This window comes from Stegostoma tigrinum, chromosome 3, assembly GCF_030684315.1.
Source record: "Stegostoma tigrinum isolate sSteTig4 chromosome 3, sSteTig4.hap1, whole genome shotgun sequence".
Classification (NCBI taxonomy): Eukaryota; Metazoa; Chordata; class Chondrichthyes; order Orectolobiformes; family Stegostomatidae; genus Stegostoma; species Stegostoma tigrinum.
The window spans coordinates 65,901,697-65,921,134 of record NC_081356.1 but is presented as its reverse complement, the minus strand read 5'-3'; the positions used below and the strand labels follow the sequence as shown (position 1 = coordinate 65,921,134).

Here is a 19,438-nt window from a genome sequence, read left to right as displayed (position 1 = left end):
GGTCCAGAAGTAAATGTGCCCACAGATCTTAGTGCTTGTACTGAAATAGTCTCTGTCTTTCCTGCCTGGTATCAGGTATGAGAGTAAAATCCCTTGTGTGAACTGTTAGTGCAATAAAGTTTGTGAAACATTTTGCCAACCACTGCTTGCCTATATTGCAATACAGAAACTCCATTTGTTTCGGAAAAAAACATTTTTATTTAATTTGCACAATTTTGTACAAAATTTAATGTGCATGTGCGGCTAACCATTTACTTGGGAAGACTATTAGATCAGAGGTGTTTTTGAGGTTCAACAGACAGTAAAATAATTCTTGCACCTTTTTTATATATAAATTTTTCTTTCCATTCCCTGTTGCAGATCAAATTTCTCTTTTATCTCGTATTTCTGTTTATTTCTAGGTGATAATATGTGTAGGAGATGTAGTGAGAACTGCAGGAAATGTAGTGCATTACACCACTGTACAGATTGCAAACCAGGCTGGAGGTAAGAATATTTTTTGGCTCCCTCCTATCACAAGAGAAAACGAGGAATTTACATATGAAAAGTAAGAGACTCCCCATTCCTATATAAAGTTCCAAAATAACATCTAGTCCTGTTTTCCAAATTTGAAAATGAAAAACAATTTTTGACAGTGTGAAATAAATCTTTAGATTTCTAAATACTGTTCTTATTTAATTATTTATAAACAGCTTTGTTATGTTTGCTGCAAATATGGTTTATTCAGTGATTTGAATTAAGTTATAAAATTCATCTTACAGTATCCTTATGCTTACTTACACTTTCAATGGCTTACTCGGTAAATTTGTAATGTAATGTGCCCAGGATAATCTTAAAACTTTCACCTAGGTGACCCACCCAGAGCAATCATAAGGATGGTACAATTGGCCTCAGACCTTAAATAATTTGCAAACCGTCCACCTGTGATCACGTGTATAAAACATGTTAGCACAGCAGTAAACAGGCTATTATTTTTTCCCTTTCTTTGATTGCCTGCTCCTTACATATTGTTTAAAATTGAATTACAGCAAAAATAGCCAAGTTGCTGACGTGTCAAATCTAGCTCATTAAGGTCCAGAAGACAAACATTCCGCCATTGTTTTGAGCTAAACTGTCACCTCTTTTTAGCTTTAGAAATTTACAGTACAGAGAGAGGCCACTTAGCACATGCTGTTTGTGTGAAATTTTCTAATGGCAGCACCACCATTAATGCCATTATGCTCCTGTCTATCTAGAACACTGTAATTTTCTGTATTTCAAATGTTGGTTCAGAAATGGCAGGACAGTAGCTCCGTGGTTCGCACTGCCTCCGCACAGCACCAGGGACTCAGGTTCGATTCCAGCCTTGGACAAATGTGTGAAGTTTACACATTCTCCCCCCATCGGCATGGCTTTCCTCTGGGTGAACCAGTTTCCTCAGAGTCCAAAGATGTGCAGGTTCGGTGGATTAGCCATGGGAAATACAGGGATAGGGTAGGCGGTTGGGTCAGGTTGGGATGCTCTTCAATGAGTGGGTGTGGACTCATTGGGCCAAATGGTCTGCCTCCACATTCTAGGAATTCTGTGATTCTGAATCTCCAACTAAGTTACTTCCTGTGACCGAGATCTCTTTCCTGTAATTGGTTAGACTCATGGAGCTGTACTGCATAGAAACAGATCATTCAGCCCAATTTGTCCATGCTAACTATTTATTTAGGTATCCTAAATAAACCTAGTCCCATTTGCCAGCATTTGGCCCATATCCCTGTAAACCCTTCCTATTCATGTACCCATCCAGATGCCTTTCAAATGTTGTAATTGTACCAGCCTGCACCACTTCCTCTGGTAGTTCATTGCATGCATGCGCCACCCTCTGTGCCCCTTGGATCCCTTTTAAATATTTCTCTTTGCACCTTAAAGCTATGCTCACTTGTTCTGGACACCCCATCACAGGGAAAAGACCTTGACTATTCACCCTATCCATGCCCCTCATGGTTTATAAACCTCTATAAAGTCGTCCCTCAGCCTCTGATGCTCCAGGGAAAATAGCACCAACCTGTTAAGCCTCTCCCGATAGCTCAAACCCTCCAACCCTGGCAACATCCTTCTAAATCTTTTTGAAACCCTTTCAAGTTCCACAACATCCTCCCTACAGCAGAAAGACCAGAATTGAATGCAGTATTCCAAATGTGGCCTAACCAATGTGCTGTACAGCTGCAACATGACCTCCCAACACCTACACTCAATGCCCTGACAAATAAAGCAAGCATACCAAATGCCGCCTTCACATTCCTGCCTAACTGGGACTCCACTTCCAAGGAACTATGAACTTGCACTCCAAGGTCACTTTGCTCAGCAACACTCCCCAGAACTTTACCATTAAGTGTATAAATCCTGTCCTGATTGCTTTTCCAAAATACAGGTCGTGAATAAAATGGCACTAAGTCCCTACCACCTCTTTTTCTGTTTTAACCTGTTGCTCCAAGAAGGAGTTGAGGTGATCACTAATAACAGCATTTAACTTTTATAGAAAATCATCTTCCGGATCTCCGATGTTTTATGTATCATCACACCAATATTTTCAGTGACTTATTCTTCCTTTTCCTTACAGGCTGCAAGGACCAAAGTGTGTTTTCAGTTGCGATGCTGGAACTTACTTTAATTCTATGAGCAGGGAGTGTGAGAAATGTCATGTGTCATGTGCAACATGTGCAGGTAACTTTGCTGTTGAAACCATCCTTTTTTGTTGTTGAAACATTGAAAATTAGAGCAAGGCTAGGCCATTTGGCCCTCGGAGTTTGACCCACCATGGAATATAATCATAATCCCTTTTAGCCCTAAGAACTATATCTAATTCCTTCTTGAGCACATTCATTGTTTTGACCAGAATCCCATTCTGCAGCAGAGATATCATAAAGCCCAGATTTCTTAGACAGTGATTCATTGTTCTGGATTCACTAATCATCATGAACATCTTACCTGCATTCACCCTGCCTTGCCTTGTTTGAAATTTATAGGTTTGTTTGAGAACTGTGAGATTCTTTTATAGTCCAGTGAATATTGTCCTTACTGATCTAGTGTCTCTTCATATATTAGTCTGGCCATCCCAGGAATCAGTCTGGCAAACCTTTGTCACACTCCATCCATAGCCAGAATGTCCTTCCTCCAATTAGGAAACCAAAACTGAACGCCATACTCCAGTATGGTCTTACCAAGGCACTTTACAGTTGCAGCAAGGCATCCCTGCTCCTTGCTATGAAGGCCAACATACCATTTGACTTCTTCGCCACTTGCTGCACCTCCATAAGAATAATTTGTTTTTCAGATGGATGGGAGGAGCACAGCAGAGTAGGGAAAAATAGTTTATCTGACTGACGAATTGCCAAAGCTGCTTTTCATTTTTGGTTATCTAAATTGGACTGTTTAATTGGTGTAGGTATGCACGTGCAAATGGTATTTTTCCATCAAATGAATATCTTTTAAATTTAGCAGAAAATGTATGCGTTTGATATTATGTCAGTGTCCCAAGTGTTAGATGTTTATTTGGTTACTGTAGAAGGAGTTGGGATGGGGTACAAGTGAAGAAGTGCAATGGAACTACTCATGGGGGGTGTTCAGTCAATCTTGTAATTTTTCATTTAGTCAATTTACTGTGATTTAAGATGGATTTTATATATATACATATATATCATTTATACTAGAATTTAGATTTAAGTTAGTGGCGTGTGGATTTTGGTCTGTGTATGAAGGTTTTTAATTAACTTGGAAGCATTTCTGTAACGAAGGCGATTTATTTATTAAATGCTATATACACTTGAACAGAGTTTCAAGTTTGTAATATTTTTTAGAGGTCAAAGGCATCAAGTGTTATGGGGGAGAAAGTGAAAATATGGCATTGAGATAGAGGATCAGCAATTATCATATTGGAAAGTGAAGCAGGCTCAAAGGGGTGAATAACCTAGTACTCCTCTTTTCTGTGGTTCTAATGAGGTTTTCCTTTGGGTTTATTTTTGAGTGTGAAAAGTAAACGGTTGTGTGTTAGGCCTTTGATTTTTTTTTTGTTTCTTTTGACTGGGGGAAATACCCATAGCTTGGAGAAAAATGTTTAGGTTTCAATTTGACATTTTTGCAGAAGACTTGGCTAAAGCTAGATGTGTTAAACTGTTGCTCCTGTTGAAAAGATATTGTTTTGAACCGTTAAGAAATATGTTGCCCCAGTGTAAGCCATTTAGTTGGAAATTTCCAAACCAGAAGCACTTGGTTACAAATCTGGAAGCATTATTTGAAGCGCAGGAAGTCTAAACTCAGTTGTATGAATGCATCAGAGAGCCTGGCAAATTCTCATGACAGAGTAAGTTAAGATAAATTAGGCCTTTTAGAGATAAAAGAAAGAGAATTCTCCCTTGTCAGTGCTGGGAAGGAATGCTTATGAGATTAATGGGCTTCTATTTTACTAGGTGGTCCTAAATCTTTGAAATTGTGAGTAAATAATTTGTTTTATTCTCTTCTTAATTTCTTTTGCATGATAAATGTCTGATTAAAATTGAACCTGAAGCATTGCATGATTGCTTCAATGAAAGACCACCTCATTAAAACAAAAAAGATGATGCATCAAGCCAGATATTAGTATCAGATTTAAATTGTCCACTAATGATAGTTGGGTTTATAACATTGTATTGGCCTCCATAATTTATTAAAAGCAATACAGCATTGCATCCAAGCAGTTCTTCTCCTACCTTTGTGAAACTTGAAAGGACTCAAAAGAGGTTTACGAGGATGTTGCCAGAGTTAGAGTATTTGAGCTGTAAACAGAGGCGGAATAGGCTGGGGCTATTTTCCTAGGAGCATTAGAGGTTAAGGGGGTCACCTTACAGAGGTTTATAAAATCATGAGGAGCATGGATAGGGTGAATAGCCATTGTCTTTTTGCCCAAGGCATTTGTGAGGGGGTGGGGTGGGAGGGAAGTCTAAAACTACAGGACATAGGTTTAAGATGAGAGGGGATAGATTTAAGAGATCTAAGGGGCAATTTTTTCACACATAGGGTGGTATGTATATGTAATGAGCTGCCAGAGCAAGTGGTGGACGCTGATGCAATTATATAACATTTAAAAAACACCTGCAGGGGTATATGATTAGGAAGGATTAGAGGGATGTGGGCCAAATACTGGCAAATGAAACTAGATTCCTCTAGGATATCAAGTCAGCACAGCCAAGTTGGACCGAAGGCCTGTTTCCATGCCGTATGTCTGTATGACTGTACGAATATATTATTGAAATTGAGTTATTTTGGATGTTATCTTTGCCTCAGCGCTGATTTGTCTCTTGCATGTGGATGAACTCCAGGTTGCAAATAAATGTGCTTCGTTCAATCTTTTCTGTTGGATTACCAGAGTGCAGCATGAAGATGATAAATACAGAATTTCATGACTGGAATTTCTGAATAGATAATTATTAAAACTGATATACTGAATAAATAAATATCCAAAACACTTTTAACTTACTCTACTTCTGCTTCCACAAGAAATTAAAATAAATTAAAATAAAAAATAAAACCTGTGCTAATTTCACATCGGAGAACTGTGGTTGGAGCACTGAGCGAAAAGGTTTTCTGTTGCTCTCACAGTGATAACTACTGTCCATTTTCTTAAAATTGTTTTCTTCTCCCTTTGCTTGCAGTAGTGCTGACGTATTTGCTGATGTACTTTGAAATGCACAACTGCAAAAATCCCCTGATCGAGATTGTTGAGTGAAAAATTGCTCAAAAATAGCACATGACATTTAATATTTGCATTCATTTTGTGGAATGTGTCCTATAAACATCCATCAGACATGTAGATATAAACAGGCAAAAGTGGACTGAGATTGCAGTCAAATTCTCATCTGCCAAATCTGATTAAATAGTATGTCCAGCAATGACAAAGTACCATATTTTCAAACCATGATTCAAATCTCTGACCTAAAGATTGGACATGAGCTTTCTCTTTTCATGTTGTCACTAAGTGAGTGTCTTTTTAGTAAGATGGGACTTCTCAATTTGAATCTGGAGGATCTACTTTGCAAACCATTTTCTACTGCAATACCACTTTGAGGCTTGACAACTATGACAACTTTTAAAGTTTTCAAAAAGGTTTCTAGCTCGGGTTGTGGATGAGGTTGTAGACATGCTCACCAAGCCAGTGGGTTTGGTTGCAAAAGTTTCGTCAGCCTGCTAGGTAACATCGTCAGTGCGCCTCCGGTGAAGCGTCAATGTTCTGTCCCACTTATTCACACAAGCCACAACATATGGCAGCAACCCAGAACTACACAAAGAAGAACAGGAACACTTACACGAAGTTTTCAAAAGACATGGATACCCAAAAAGCATGATCCGCTGCTCCTTCCAAAATAGAACATGACAGGAAGACGACAACATGACAGACTCACTAATCACCCTACCATACATCAAGGACTTCTCAGAAATGACCACAAGACTACTCAGACCCCTAGGTTTCAGAGTAGCCCACAAAAAGACAACCATCCTGCGGCAGCAACTGATGAACATAAAGGATCCCATACTTAAAACTGAGATTATGTACAAAATACAATGCAAGGACTCTGAGAAACACAACATAGCCCAAAACCGGAAGAAAATTGACAATACACATACAACTATCCACCAAGAAACACGACCAATTCTCATTTGTCTCACTACACATGGTCAACAAGGGACACAAATTCGACTGGGACAACACACTGTTAACAGCAGGAGCCAAACAGAGACATGCCAGGGAATTCCTGGAGGCCTGGTATTCCAAACAGAACTCCATCAACAAACGTGTTGAATTAGACCCTGTGTGCAAACCACTGAGAAACAAAACCATAAATAGTACCAATCACCTCAGCAAACCGAAGCATATAAGTAACAAGTGGGACAGAACACCAATGCTTCACCAGACGCACACTGACAATGTTACCCAGCAGGGTGACGAAACATTTGCAACCAAACCCACTTATTAGTAAGATGGGACTTCTCACCCTCTTGATGAGTGGGATGGAGGATGAAATGGCCTGTTTATGGCAAGTGAAAATGTATGTGGGGGAGAAGGGCATGGCAGTGATCAGCCATTGCTGCCCCTGAACTTGTGATGCAACCCCACTTAAGATCCTTTCCCCCCCTTTTGAAAGTCCTGATCCACTGTAACCATAATTGTTTGTCTCCTGTGTTGCAGGTCCAGGCCAAGAGTCATGTACACAGTGTGCTACAGATTACTACCTGGAGGAATGGAGATGTGTGCTGAGTTGCAGTCTTGGCTACTATATAGATCAGACATCTGAAAATGGTGAAAAAACATGCAGGAGGCAAGTTGTGATTATTAGAAAATGAAATTGTTAAGAATGACCACATATTAGCAGTTTTTTTTCATATGTTGCCAAGCATTATTAAGCTATGCCAGTCTGCCCCTCCACAATATATTCACCATCTGCCTATTTTTGGGGAGAAACATCGAATTATTACTGAAATCTGCAGAGATGTTTTTCAAATTGATTTTTGAAAATAGCTAACTTTTGTTTTCTTTGTTCCACTTTTTGAAGCCCAGCATTGTTAAACACCTCTGGATTTAGCAGTGATCTAATTTCTCTACTTGATTTCAAAATGTACCCTTTTACTCAAAAGCTCTGACTGGCTTTGCAGAAAAATCGAAGTTAATTGTGCAGCACTAATCAATTCCTTCCCTTTACATAAACAATCATTTTTTAAATTTGTGTTTATGTAGAACCTTTCTCAATCATGGGATGACACAAAACATATCAGAAGTATTTCTGAAATATAGGCATTTTTGCAATGTCGGGTAGACATTCAAACAATTGAATGAAAATGTCAGGCATTTGCTGATTTTTTTTAAATGTTCTAATTCTGAATATGGGTTTTACTGTGTTCCACTCTTCTATTTTCTCATCTCTAAATTATTCAGAAGAAGGTATAGAATCTGTGCAGCACAAAAGGAAGTCATTCAGCCTGTTATTTCACTGTTGGCTCCCTATAAGGACTGTTCCCCTAATGCCACTTTTCCCTGTCGCCCTGCAATTGTTTCCTCTCCTGGAGATATTCCAAGTCCCTTTTGGAAGTCACGATTGATTCTGCCTCCACCAAACTCTCTTGGATGGTGCTTTGCAATTCCTAATCAGTCAGTGTAAAAAGCCTTTTTCCAGATGCTGTCACTGTTTCTACCAATCACCTTAATGCTTCTCAATCCTTCTAACTGTTGGAATAGTCTCTCTCCATTGCACTGCTCGGACCCCTTTATGATTTAGAATGTCTTTAACACATCTCCTTTCAATTTAGTCTTCTGCAAGGAATATGGCTGCAATGGCAGGATTCTTGGCAGTGTGGAGGAACAGAGAGATCTTGCGGTCCATGTCCATAGATTCCTCAATGTTGCTACCCAAGTTGATAGAGTTATAAGGAAGGCGTATGGTGTGTTGGCTTTCATTGGGAGGGGAATTGAGTTTGAGGCATGAGCTTATGCCGCAGCTCTATAAAGCCCTGGTTAGACCACACTTGCAATATTCTCTTCAGTTCTGCTGGTCTCATTATAGGAAAGATGTAGAAGCTTTAGAGAAGGTGCAGAAGAGATTTACCAGGATGCTTCCGGGATTGGAGGGCAGGTCTTACGAGGAAAGGCTGAGGGATCTAGGGCTTTTCATTTCGGAGTGAGGAAGGATGAGAGGTGACTTGATAGAGATAAACAAGATGACGAGAGGCATAGAGGGGATAGCCAGAGACTTTTTCCCATGGCAAAAATGACAATCACAAGGGGACATAATTTTAAGGTGATTGGAGATAGGTATGTGGGAGATGTCAGAGGTAGGTTCTTTACACAGAGTGTTGGGCATGTGGAATGCATTGCCAGCAGTGGAAGTGGAGTCAGATACTTTTGGAGTTTTGACTTGGAGTCAGAGACTTTTAAGTGACTCTTGGATGGGCACATGGATGATAGTAAAATGTAGGGTATGCAGGATAGTTTGATCTTAGTAGGATAATAGGTCGGCACAACATCGTGGGCCCAGAGGGCCTGTACTGTGCTGTACTGTTCTCTGTTCTATGTTCTCTAATCTAACTGACGATGGAACTGAAGTTCCTCATTTATGGAGACATGTCAGTGAATCTTAACTTTGCCCTTTTAATACCTTGTATCGCCCCTAAATTGCACTCCCAAAAATGAACTCTCTACTCCACTAGGACCCTAAACAGTTTTATTAAAACTGCCTACTCCATGCTTTTATTTATGAAACACAGGATCAACCTGCCCTGGCACCTTCAATGATTTGTATACACCAGCTCCATTGCTTCTGCTCTCCTTTTCTCCCCCATATTGTCTGTCTCTATTCTTGCTAAAAAAATGAATCACTTGTCACTTCCCTGCATTAAACTGTTGCTACAAAAGCAGGCCAGGGGCTGGGAATTCTGTGACGAGTAACTCAACTCCCTTCTCCCCAATGCTTTTCCACTTCTGTATGGCACAAGTCAGAAGTATGATGGAAAATGCTCCATTTACCTGGATATGTGCTGCTCCAACAACATTTGAGTAGCTGAATACCATCATACAGCATCCCACTTGACAGCTCACCATTTTCAACAGACACTCCCTTTGCTGACACAGTGTATACTAGCTATAAGATGCACTGCATCAACTCATCCAAAAACGCATTAAAAAGTACTAGCCAAACCCACAATCTCTGCCATCTAAAATGTCAATGTCAGCAGATGTACGGACACACCACCATCTGTAAGTTCCCCTTCAAACTACACACCATGCTGAATAGGAACTGTATTGCCGTTTCTTCACTATTGCTGGGTCAAAATCCTTGAACAACTTCATTAACAGCACTATGAACACACCTACTCCCCAAGAAGTCAGTTTACTTCCACCTTCTCAAAAATAGTTACAGATGGGCCAAGCTAACAGTGTCCTATTAATAAATTATGCATAGTTAAATGTAATCTGTCATTCCACCATCAGCAGCTGTATGCCCTTTTCAAGCTTAACCCTAACCTTCTCAGTTTGCAATACTTTACATGGTTTGTTAACTGCAGACTTCAGGAAAGATCAGCATACTGCGGTTAATTTGGAATGATCACGCTGAAGAGCTAACAGAGATAATTGGCCAAGTGGCCTCATTTTTGCTGTAAATATCCATAATCCCTTTTGTTGTTTCTCAGATTAATTACCTACAGTGTGGAAACAGGCCCTTCGGCCCAACAAGTCCATCCCACCCCGAGACCCATCCCCCTGAACACTACGGGTAATTTAGCATGGCTGATCCACCTAGCCTGCACCTGGGAGGAAACCGGAGCACCCGGAGGAAACCCACGCAGGCACGGGGAGAATGTGCAAACTCCGCACAGACAGTCGCCCAAGGCTGGATTCGAACCCAGGTCGCTGGGACTGTGAGGCTGCAGTGCTAACCACTGAGCCACTGTGCTGCCCTTTTGTGTGACCCAGGGTGTTAATGGAGAGGATCAACATGGGAAACATGAGGTGGAAACCTTTGTACGAACTATACTGTCTCTCAGGAAGAGATGCACAAGCCCATTAGACAACTGATGCCACTCTTCCTTGTGAATTCAGAAAGCTCCCACAGCACCAAGAGCTGGCTCCTATAGACTACTCGCTTAACACTATAAATGTTAATGAGTTCAACAATCAGCAGGTGCAATTGTAACATAAACACTAGAACTGCAACTTTGTGGACTTTGGGAACCTCTTGGTTCGGTTGCTAAATACTTTGCAGTCTGTTCTCCCAAAATTTAATGATGTGTAAACAATTTTTCATTTAAGATTTTGAATCAGCAATTGCCATCTATTGAAAAATCACTTTCTCTCTTCCTGTATGTATTTTGCTTGTATTTAGGAAAATATTTATGGGACTATGGAAAAAAATGTAATCTTTTTTCAAGGTGTGATGCAAGCTGTTTAACTTGCGCCGGCCAGGGAGAAAGAAACTGCAGTACCTGTCCAAGTGGGTATAATCTCGAGGGGGGAGTCTGTGTGGTTGGTACCGTTTGTAAAGATGGTGAGTACTGTTGTTTTTCATTAATCTCTGCTCATGAGAGTAAAAGCAAATCAGTTCATTTGGCAGCACTAATGTTATTTGAAAGCCTCTAACTGTGGATGGTTTGTAATTCAGCTTCTATTTTGTCAGTAAAAGTTCTACTTACGCTTTGCAGTGTCAGCTTAAAAAATTTAAGGTACTCTTCATCCACTTGTCAAAGTGGTTTTTATATTTGATAATGGCACATGGTTTTGATTTCTGCTACTTGACTATGAATTACCACTCTCACTTATTTCGTTCTACCCTTTAATGAATGTGCTGTTTTGGTACAGGCTGGTAGTTACGCAGTCACTTGCCCAAAGGCCAGACTTCTGTATGAGCCCATAGAATGATCCTTAACAGAAACGCAACCATTTTCATTCAGCATACTCTGCTGATTAATGAGACACACATGAAATGTCTGAGGGAAAAAGAACAATTTAATGATTCCCTGAATAAATGCTTAATTAGCAAGGCATTTGGGCGCAAATACTTGAACAAGTTGATTCCAAATATCTAGGCTCAGTTTGTAGCATATTTTAAAAATGACTGATTACAAAAGAAGTGTAGTTAGGTGAACTGAGCTTTGCTTCAGGTACAAACATAGCTGGGAATATTGCTATCCCATTACCCTTGCAAGAAAGTGTGATAGTGAGGTGAGGATAGTCCTTTTCAATTTTGGTCGGTATTCTCAACTGTCAGAATCTCAAGAAGTACCTGAATATTTTGTGTTTTAGATGGGAATATTTGAGGTATACTAAATGGCAAATGGTTGATCGTACTTTCTTCCTGCATGCCTTATTATCTTAGATTGTGTTATTACAAGACCATCTTTTTGGAAAATTTTATAGTGAAAAATTACAGGAGGAGAAGCAATTATTTCTACTGGCTTGTCCCTCCTGGCTTGGGGAGGTCTTAGATTTCTGTCAGTATGTGATCCCAAAAAAAACTCAGCCAAATAATTTCCTTGGTTGGATTGTGCTGCTTACAGGCTAAATATTCCAAGGTCTTCCAAACGAGTGTCAGAATGCATTTTTATCATTTCTGCTGGTAGTCGTTCTTTATTTTAAATGGTTACTCATGTATCATTTGCAGTGTGTACTATGGAGGACTTAGCTATTGCAATTGCAAATATAGGTTTTGTTATTTTATGCTTTTTTTTCTAGATTCCTATTTTGCTTTCTTTAATATGATTAAGCAGTTCTTTTGTCCATGGTTATGATTCACTTTCATGATGTTTTAAACAACTGTTTTCTAATGTCTTCCTGTTTAATCTTTTTCCCTCTTCAAAATGGAATAAAATCAATTCCTGTTTGAAAAAAAATGACAACTTACTTCCTGTCGGACACAATTGCTTCTGATGAACAAAATAAAATTGCTCTGTCAACCTCTTGACTGATTTCTTCTGCCTTGTCTGAAAAAAATCACCTACTTCGTTCCTCTACTTCCAACTTCCTTCAACCTTCAAACTCCTGTCTCTGTGATCCCGATCTCTGGAAAGCAACGGAAGAATCGTGGGCCGAGGGAAGTTTCTGCGTCTTGGTGAAAAAGAACAGCCTTTGTCAACGAAAAGTGCTTCAACAACTGTGTTGCAGAACATGTTCCCTTAAAGGTTGAACAGATGATCACAGGGTTTTCCCCCTCCTTTGCTCCTGTATGCACACATGTAAATTCTTTTAATATTACAAAATAGAAAGCCACCCTTTCTCCTCCTCCAAGCAGGTGGGGAACTGTGTGACTGAACTTTTATTGGTGAAGCAATTACAACAGACCTACCTTTCACTTCAGGTGTTTACTGTCTGACATCTGGAATAACTAACTTGTCAGTATTTTACTTTTATGACCAAAGCGTGTAATGCCAAACTTTCTATTTGAAATGAGATGTATGATTTTCTCTCCATCTCCCACAGTCAAACCCTCCCACACACTCTTCAAACTTCATCCCAATAGCCCCAAGTTGAGGATTTGCTTTTTGGAAGGATTTTCTTTCCTGGTTATTTTTGTACAATATTGAAAAGTTTACATGATTCCAAAATTGGCAGGTTAGTGAATGAATTGGTGTTTACATTTAAAAATAGATACTTAGAGAAATTCAGGCCCCACCAGACACTCAAATATCAATATTGGGTAATTCCAGTTTAGTATGGACAGGTATGTAGGTGAGAAATTGTATGCATCTTTCTAGCTGGGGAACAGCAAACTGCTAATCTGCATGTTCATATTAAACCTCTTCTGCAAAAATAACTTGTAAAGTTCATTCTATTTAAACTTTTAATCAATATTAACTAACCACCTGAAGCTTTCAGTATATCGGTCCTGGCTTATATGATGCTGATGATAATGCTGGTGTCAGTGATGGAAAATGCTGACATTCATATCATTGTTCATGGTAATGATTGTCATAGAATGTTTCAAAAATAGAAGACAGCAGTTCATGAAGCACTCTCCCCTTTCGCTCTGCAGTGAGTTGTTGGCACTCAATAATCATGCCATTGAAGCAAAACCTTGTAATGCCTTTTTGGCTGCAGGTACTGACAAATTAATCTGCATATTCTTTGTTACACAAAGCTTGATTTCCATCTCTTGTCCAAACTTATTTGTTTTTGCTCTGCCCTGGCGTGTTTACCATTTTTACTGTTTAAATACTGACTGGAAGTTTCTAATTTTCTGGAATTTTAGACCGTACCGTTTCAATAATTTAGGATTACTCACACAAACTTTTTCGATTACCAGAATCAGCAGTAATGGCCATGAAAGTATATGCTCAAACTGTGATTTATGTACAGCTATGGATCAAAATAAACTTACTTTTATATAGACCAAAATTTGTCCAAATTGAACGGAGATAAGCTGATGCAGGTAATCGAAGTCTAACCCCATCTTTCTGTGCAGTTAAACACCTGCCCAGAATGGTATTTTGCTGCCAGAAAGATTGCACATTTCAAATTCTTTACTAATCTTCAGTTGTCATGCCACTCACACCTGTATAGATCTCTGGGCTTTAGTCTCTGTTAATATGGTCAATAAAGTGGACTGATGAGCATGGTGAACAGGTTGTCAGACATGTCTGCTAAGATGGAAAAAAAAATCAAGTTCTCAGGTGCATTGCGCGTATGGTGTGGCTCGTTAACTTTGGGCTGAAATAAATTCTAAAATCGCATGTTTGTGTGCACTTACAAGAAAATCTTTCACTTCAGATTAAGACTGTAGAAATAGGCCAGCTAACTTTAATGTGCAACACAGTATGTTGCACTAATGGTGCTTGGAACGTATGGTGACCTGTGTAGGTGTGACTGCAGCTCGTCTTCAGGGGAATTTGCTCCCTTTCTAAGACACAGGGAAAGAAAGCCCGGTAATGAGAGCTTGGGCTTCTAAAAAAGTTAGATCTCATAGGCTGGTGAAGCTTAAGGTTCTACCTCGCAGCACACTCCCTTCTACCATAGTCAAGTTCAACCTAAAACTTGGAATGACAGCAGCACAGGTGTTGGAAAAGCTCCTTTACCTTAAAGGGAGTTGTGTTATCAGAAATCTGTGGTGTACAGGACAAACTCAAGCTAAGACCATGGAACAAACTGCTGTTTTGTATGCTGTGGGCATGGAGATCTCTTCGCTCAAGGGCAGCAAGAGCTTGTCTTTATTGATACATGCTGTTTTTGTTGACTTTCAAATGTTTGTGAAAGGATTGGTGTATGGCACGACTAGAAGAGGAAATTCACAATGAATTTGGAAAGCAACCCTACTTTTTTTGTCTCTTCCCTGTCCTCCCTACTGCAGCCCTCCCATTAATGGTGCTGATTTTTGATTTGACTAACGATGGTGTAGTTTTCCTAATTCATTGCACTAAATGTTTTCTAATTTCTTACACTTATGTCTGCAGTGATTTTGAAATTCTGCTTGGCCTATTCCAATTTGTTATTACACACTCATCACATGTACCGTACCCAACAAAAATCTGAGCTCTCAAGATCCTTTATTGCCCCTTGCCACCTCCAGTGTGCGAGTATATTTGATGAAACCCAATTAACTGAACCAAGGCTTTGACAGTGCATAAAAGAATGCTGCTTCCCTATGATCCCTTACATCAAATGTGGAGCAAGCATATTCCCACATTGCACTGAGCTATTGGTTATCATTGTCAGATTAAAGGGACCCCACCCCCCTTATTGCTTATCATTCTTTGAAGTTGATATTTAATGAGAAAGAAATGGAATTTTTTTCTAATTGTTCCTTTTATTATATGTGCATTAGCTCCACTATTTAAATACCGCCTTGGTCTCATGGTTTTTGATTAAAATTTAACTTGGTCTGATTTGTTTAAACTTAAGTAAAATATGTATTCATCATAATGGACATGGATTGTAAAGATTTTGTCAGATGCTAGCAAATTGAAACACTAATACGACAAAACATGCGATAATCTAGTTTACATTTAGCATAGTGTCATTGTCATTGAATTCAAGATCACGTTTACTGATGGTTACTGTACATGTGTAAAATGCTCAGTCATTATGTGTAAAATATTGTAGTCCTGTTGTATTGGATAATGCCAAAAATCAGTAATTCCATATTTTATTTTTGCTATTAAATTAACCTTAATTTCATATTTCAGTCTTGGAAAAATCTTATTAAAAGTCATGTTTAGAATATCACTGTGTGCAAAAGAGCTTTCTATGTTTTAAAAATATGTAGTTTGATAGTTTTAACTGTAAAATGAAAGCGGCATTAAAATCAGTTCAATAAAGTTTAAAAAGTGTTTTATATACAAATATTGTATTTGTGATATTATTTGGTGAGGAAGCAAAATATATGGTTTTTTTAATAATTAAAAGACAGTCGTCACTAATCTCCCTACATTTAAGTAGTTTCTCAGAAACTACTGGAGAAATACAACTCAAAAACTTACTGTGCATTAGTTAGGCACATCAGTCAACAGATAAGAAAGCTGAGTAAACATGCAAATAAAATTGAAACAGAAACAAAAATTGCAGGGGGAGCTCCATGCATCTGGCAGCATCTACGCAGAGAAAGCACAGCCAATTCTTTGAGTCCGGTGATCCTCCTTCGGAAGAAGGGACTTGGAACGTTGGCTCAGCTTTCTCTTCACAGAAACTGCCAGATCTGTTAAGCTCCTCCAACAATCAGTTTTGGTTTCAGATTACCAACATCTGCAATTCTTTATTTTGTTTTATGCAAATAATACTCACCAGTTTGCTATTCCAGTAAATGTGCAACTGTATTTTGCAGAAAGAGTCAGTGAAATCAAATTACACAGCACAACTTAACAGGGCGCAGTTACAGACGTTATAGAACAGAAGGCTCAGAATCACAAGAGCCTTCATTAGTTAAGCAAAAACTGTTAATAGCCTGACATACTGCTTGCTATTAGATACAAAGTTGCCTTAATAACACTGGTTTATGTTTGTGATAAAATGGAGAAAATAAGCACCTGTTTGTGGCAAAGTTTTGATGATGCTAGCAGGAAGTAAGATTGGAATATATGAAAACTCAATGAACAGCCATTTTTCTTTCTATGGGCATCAATTTTGTGTCCAATTTTGGGCCCCACACCTCAGGAAGGACATACTGGCCCTGGAGCGTGTCCAGCAGAGATTCACACAGATGATCCCTGGAATGGTAGGTTTAACGTACGATGAATGGCTAAGGATTCTGGGATTGTATTCATTAGAGTTTAGAATGTTGAGGGGAGATCTAATAGAAACTTACAAGATAATGTATGGCTTAGAAAGGGTGGACGCTGGGAGGTTGTTTCCGTTAGGTGGGGAGACTAGGACCCATGGGCGCAGCTTTAGAATTAGAGGGGGTAAATTTAGAACGGAAACGAGGAGACATTTCTTCAGCCAGAGAGTGGTGGGCCTGTGGAATTCATTGCCATTGAGCGCAGTGGAGGCCGGGACGTTAAATGTCTTCAAGGCAGAGATTGATAAGTTCTTGATCTCACAAGGAATTAAGGGCTACGCGGAGCGTGCAGAGAAGTGGAGTTGAAATGCCCATCAGCCATGATTAAATGGCAGAGTGGACTCGATTGGCTGAATGGCCTTACTTCAACTCCTTGGTCTTATGGCATCAAACCCAGTTGTGCCACTATGTTGATGCCCAATAACTCAGCACAGACATAGTCTGGAACTGAGGGCCATTGTTACAGGACCAGGTTCCAAATCCCACAGTGCACTTGTATATAAATTGTCAGCTCATCTGAATTACAGTGAAAATATCACGCTGAATTTGTTAAGATTTTACACTTCAGAACATTTTTGAAGTTTGTAACAAAAAAAAGCTACTTGATCTGATTTAAATGTGTACGCTAATATTGTAGCTGCAAACTTCAGAATTATTTCAACTCAGTTCTTAATTATTGCCGCGCAATTGATTTATTGGAAATTTGTATCTCAAAACTTTATCAACAAATAATTGAAACGCAAGTACAACAGTTAATTAGTTGTGACATACAAAATCATTTGAAATTTTAGAGATGTGTTGGAGTCAACTACAAAAATGCAAGATGTGGTGCAGGTGCTGGAGGGAGAAATTAAAGAGGTGGTAACTGAATTGAATAAAATTACTGTCATAAGACTGACCTAACATAATTTATAAAGAGTTATTTTGTTGTGGTGGATTTATTATTTAAAATCGCACAGTGCAATTATTTTTAAAAAACCTGCCCCTTCAGTAAATGAGTTTAGTTGTTGAGACTGTAGTGCGAATGATAAAATACTTGTATTCCAACCTGAAATATGAAATTTAAAATGTAAAATTACACCCCACCACCCCCACAAAACATCCCTTGTGCACACTGTACATGTTGTTATTTCTGTCCAGTCGTCCTCCAGCCTCCCATTCTCTTTCTGCTCTTTGCCAAGGACCTGGAATCTTTCTGAGTCCACAACCTGCCGACTATTTTCTCAAAAATGTCCCATTAATATCCCAGACTAGGTTTATTGCCAACTAATGACTGGATAATGAAGTGGAAAGGATTAGTTCAGCACTGTTCAACTACAGGTCTGATTTAAACAGAACACAACAGCCAATGGCTACCTAAAAATTCTGCTTAAATTAGATAATGAAAGAATTGAAAACTAATTTTGGAGAACCAGAGGCTTAGGTTGTCTCACTACTGACTGCAGAATTGGACATCCCCTGAGTGCATAAACGAAAGGAGAGAGGTCTTCTCTGTTAAGAGTGGCAAGAACTGGTCACATAGCCAGAGTGAGGGGCATGGATGGAAATGACTGGCCTGACCAGTAAAAGCAGTTTGGATCCAGTGCTGCAGGGGTTAATGGCCTGACGTGCTGTGACAAGTTGAGTGCAATTCCTAACAGTAAGGACAGGACACTGGTGCCTGCTGTTCCTGAACATGGGAAGGGTTTGTGCCCTTGGCACTTAGCGCTGAGCCAGAGGAGCAGCTATCATTGTACCTACACAGGAACATAGAGCTTCTGGCCACAGACATATAGAACAGTCCCCTAATATACATTATAACTACTGCTGAGGAGGGAATGGTGGACATCACCTAAACCTTAGTCAGTATTTTCAGTCAGAGTGGCTGTAGTGATTACAGAGTTTACTGTGTTTATTAAGGGATTTGTTGTACTGCACCCAATCTAATAGCATACTGCAGAGTAATTAGTTCCAGGAAGTCTGACTACTACAGTGGCTTGAGCTCTCCAAGGTTTATTCACATGATCTAGTGCCTCTCAATCATGAAAAAATAGAAACACTGAGACCATCTCCCTCTCAATCACCAGATCCCAACAGCAACAACAATGGTCTAAAAAGCTACAGCTGCATGTTGCAAGTTCACTCTCTGCCATTGCAGATTCATTCAATGATGACCCCTGTATGTAATAGTTCAGTGTGAAGAGTAAGGCTGGCAGGAGTAGAGTACATTCCCAGGACATTATGGGAAGGTCGGGAAGTGATTGCTGGGCCTCTAGCAGAAATATTTGAATCATTGACAGCCACAAGTGAGGTGCCAGAAGGTTTTGAGGGTGACTAATGTTGTGCCATTATTTAAGAAAGGCTGCAAGAAAAAGCTGTGGAACTACAGACCAGTGAGCTTGAAGTCAGTGGTGGATAAGTCTTTGGAGGGGATTTGCAGAGACAGGTTCTACCTGCATTTGGAAAGTTAAGGCCTGATTAGGGATAGCCACTATGGCTTTGTGTGTGAAAAATCATGTCTCACAAACTTGATTAAGTTTTATAAAGAGCCAAGCAAAAAGATAGATGAGGGCAGACCAGGAGACATTGTATGGATGTCAGCAACGCATTCAACAAGGTTTCACGTGGTATACTGGTTAGTGAGATTAGATCACATGGGATTTGGGGAGAGCAAGCCAGCTGGATTCAAACTTGGCTTGATGGTAGCA

At 39.5% G+C, this 19,438-nt stretch overlaps 1 protein-coding gene across 3 annotated transcripts in view; it reads left to right on the top strand.

Moving 5' to 3' along the window:
• The window catches only part of pcsk5b (proprotein convertase subtilisin/kexin type 5b), a 374,824-nt gene that overhangs the window by 228,707 nt on the left and 126,679 nt on the right, over nucleotides 1-19,438 (top strand). Inside the window, exons 17-21 of one of the 3 annotated variants that reach the window (XM_048526886.2) lie at nucleotides 402-486; nucleotides 2,591-2,694; nucleotides 7,190-7,319; nucleotides 10,921-11,036; nucleotides 12,565-15,780. In XM_048526886.2, coding sequence (XP_048382843.1) covers nucleotides 402-486; nucleotides 2,591-2,694; nucleotides 7,190-7,319; nucleotides 10,921-11,036; nucleotides 12,565-12,671 — 542 coding nt within the window. In that variant the 3' untranslated portion in view covers nucleotides 12,672-15,780. Of the gene's footprint in view, nucleotides 1-401; nucleotides 487-2,590; nucleotides 2,695-7,189; nucleotides 7,320-10,920; nucleotides 11,037-12,555; nucleotides 15,781-19,438 lie in introns of those variants that run through there. The other 2 variants (XM_048526885.2, XM_059644647.1) reach the window with 2 other exon arrangements.